The sequence below is a fragment of the Limulus polyphemus genome, unplaced genomic scaffold (assembly GCF_000517525.1).
Source record: "Limulus polyphemus unplaced genomic scaffold, Limulus_polyphemus-2.1.2 Scaffold136, whole genome shotgun sequence".
In the NCBI taxonomy this organism is placed as follows: Eukaryota; Metazoa; Arthropoda; class Merostomata; order Xiphosura; family Limulidae; genus Limulus; species Limulus polyphemus.
In genome coordinates this window covers 145615-146942 of record NW_013665746.1, presented here as the reverse complement: position 1 = coordinate 146942, position 1328 = coordinate 145615, and the positions used below count along the sequence as shown (strand labels likewise).

Genomic DNA, 1328 nt, shown 5'->3' with positions numbered 1-1328 from the left:
ATCTACTAGATATTAATTAAATTATAAATATATCAATTCATGTGAATATGACTGAAATATATATGACTGATATATCGCCTTGCACCAAGCTCAGTTTCGAGCATCGGATCAGCAATCACAGTGAGGGCTGATGGTAAGTGTCGAATTATAGTCAACACTGAGTGATTGCAAATTTTATTGTTAGTTATACACGACTGTTTTAATTTATGTGTAGCGAGGGTGTTAAATTCTTGTTATTTTTAGAAACGATAGTTTATTGCAAGTTTGTTTACATACCTGTGTACGAATTATACGTTGTATATTCCAATGCTGTGATTTGGCGCTTCTGTTATTGCATCATGTTACTAGAAACTTCTTAGTTTTCTCGTTGTTTCAAATTTAGTGTTATTGTACGTTTAACTATAAGAGCGTATAGTGGTGATTTCTAAAGTGAAATTATCACAGATTGTATTGTAACAACAAAGTAGAGAAGAGATAATTTGTCTTGTCAATTGTGTTCTAAAGTAATTGAACCAACCTGTGTGGACTTTGAAAATAGACGATTATTTAAAGCTCTGGATACAAATGTGGTGATTAACTGTGTAACGAATATTTGTATATATGTTTGACTTGTTTTGATAGATTATTTTAAAACGAGTGGACTGTGTGATGTTTGTTTATTATTGAACTTTATCGCCCACAATAAACAGACAATTTCTGTAAAAAATCCTGCTCAACCACCCATACGTAAAACCTTACATTTATAGATGCTGAAGATAGAGTAGCCATCCTTGAAGCTGACAATAAGGAGTGGCAAGAATCGTGAAATCAGGAGATGGCGAAAACAGTGGTGATTCTAGGCGAAAATGAGGCAGAAATTTTTTAACTATATGTTTTATTTAGAAAATATTTCGTTTCAGATAAAGTATGCTGCAGTGACTGTGCACCAGAGTTTAGGATCTTCACAGTGGAAGAGGGTCGTAGAAGTGCCATGACCCAGACTCCATCGGAAATGGAGGGGGGTATATTAATACAATCAATTCATAATTGTTAATTAACATGTTTTTGACATTGTAAAGTGTGTAGAATGTCACTATAAGAGAAAATCTGGCCAGCTGCACCAAAACCGTGACCGGCCTTACTGTGGCCAGCGGAGAGGAAGAGGAGGGGGAAATATAACAACTATAAGAAATATTAAAATGCTTATTTGTATACATATTCTATTATGACACATTGTCTTATATTTGCATTATATATATATATGCATGCATGCATCTATGCAACTTTAGTGTTTCATATGACTATTTATATATGCGGATTTATAACTTAGAAGAAATATAGACCCTACA

General features: G+C 33.6%; 1 protein-coding gene across 1 annotated transcript in view; it reads left to right on the top strand.

Annotated features, from left to right (window-relative positions):
* LOC106474097 (heat shock factor protein-like) overlaps nucleotides 1-974 on the top strand; it is a 10393-nt gene extending 9419 nt beyond the window's left edge. The window contains exon 3 of the mRNA XM_013934791.1: nucleotides 900-974. Coding sequence (XP_013790245.1) covers nucleotides 900-974 — 75 coding nt within the window. The remainder of the gene's footprint in view (nucleotides 1-899) is intronic.
* The last annotated feature ends 354 nt before the right edge of the window (nucleotides 975-1328 follow it).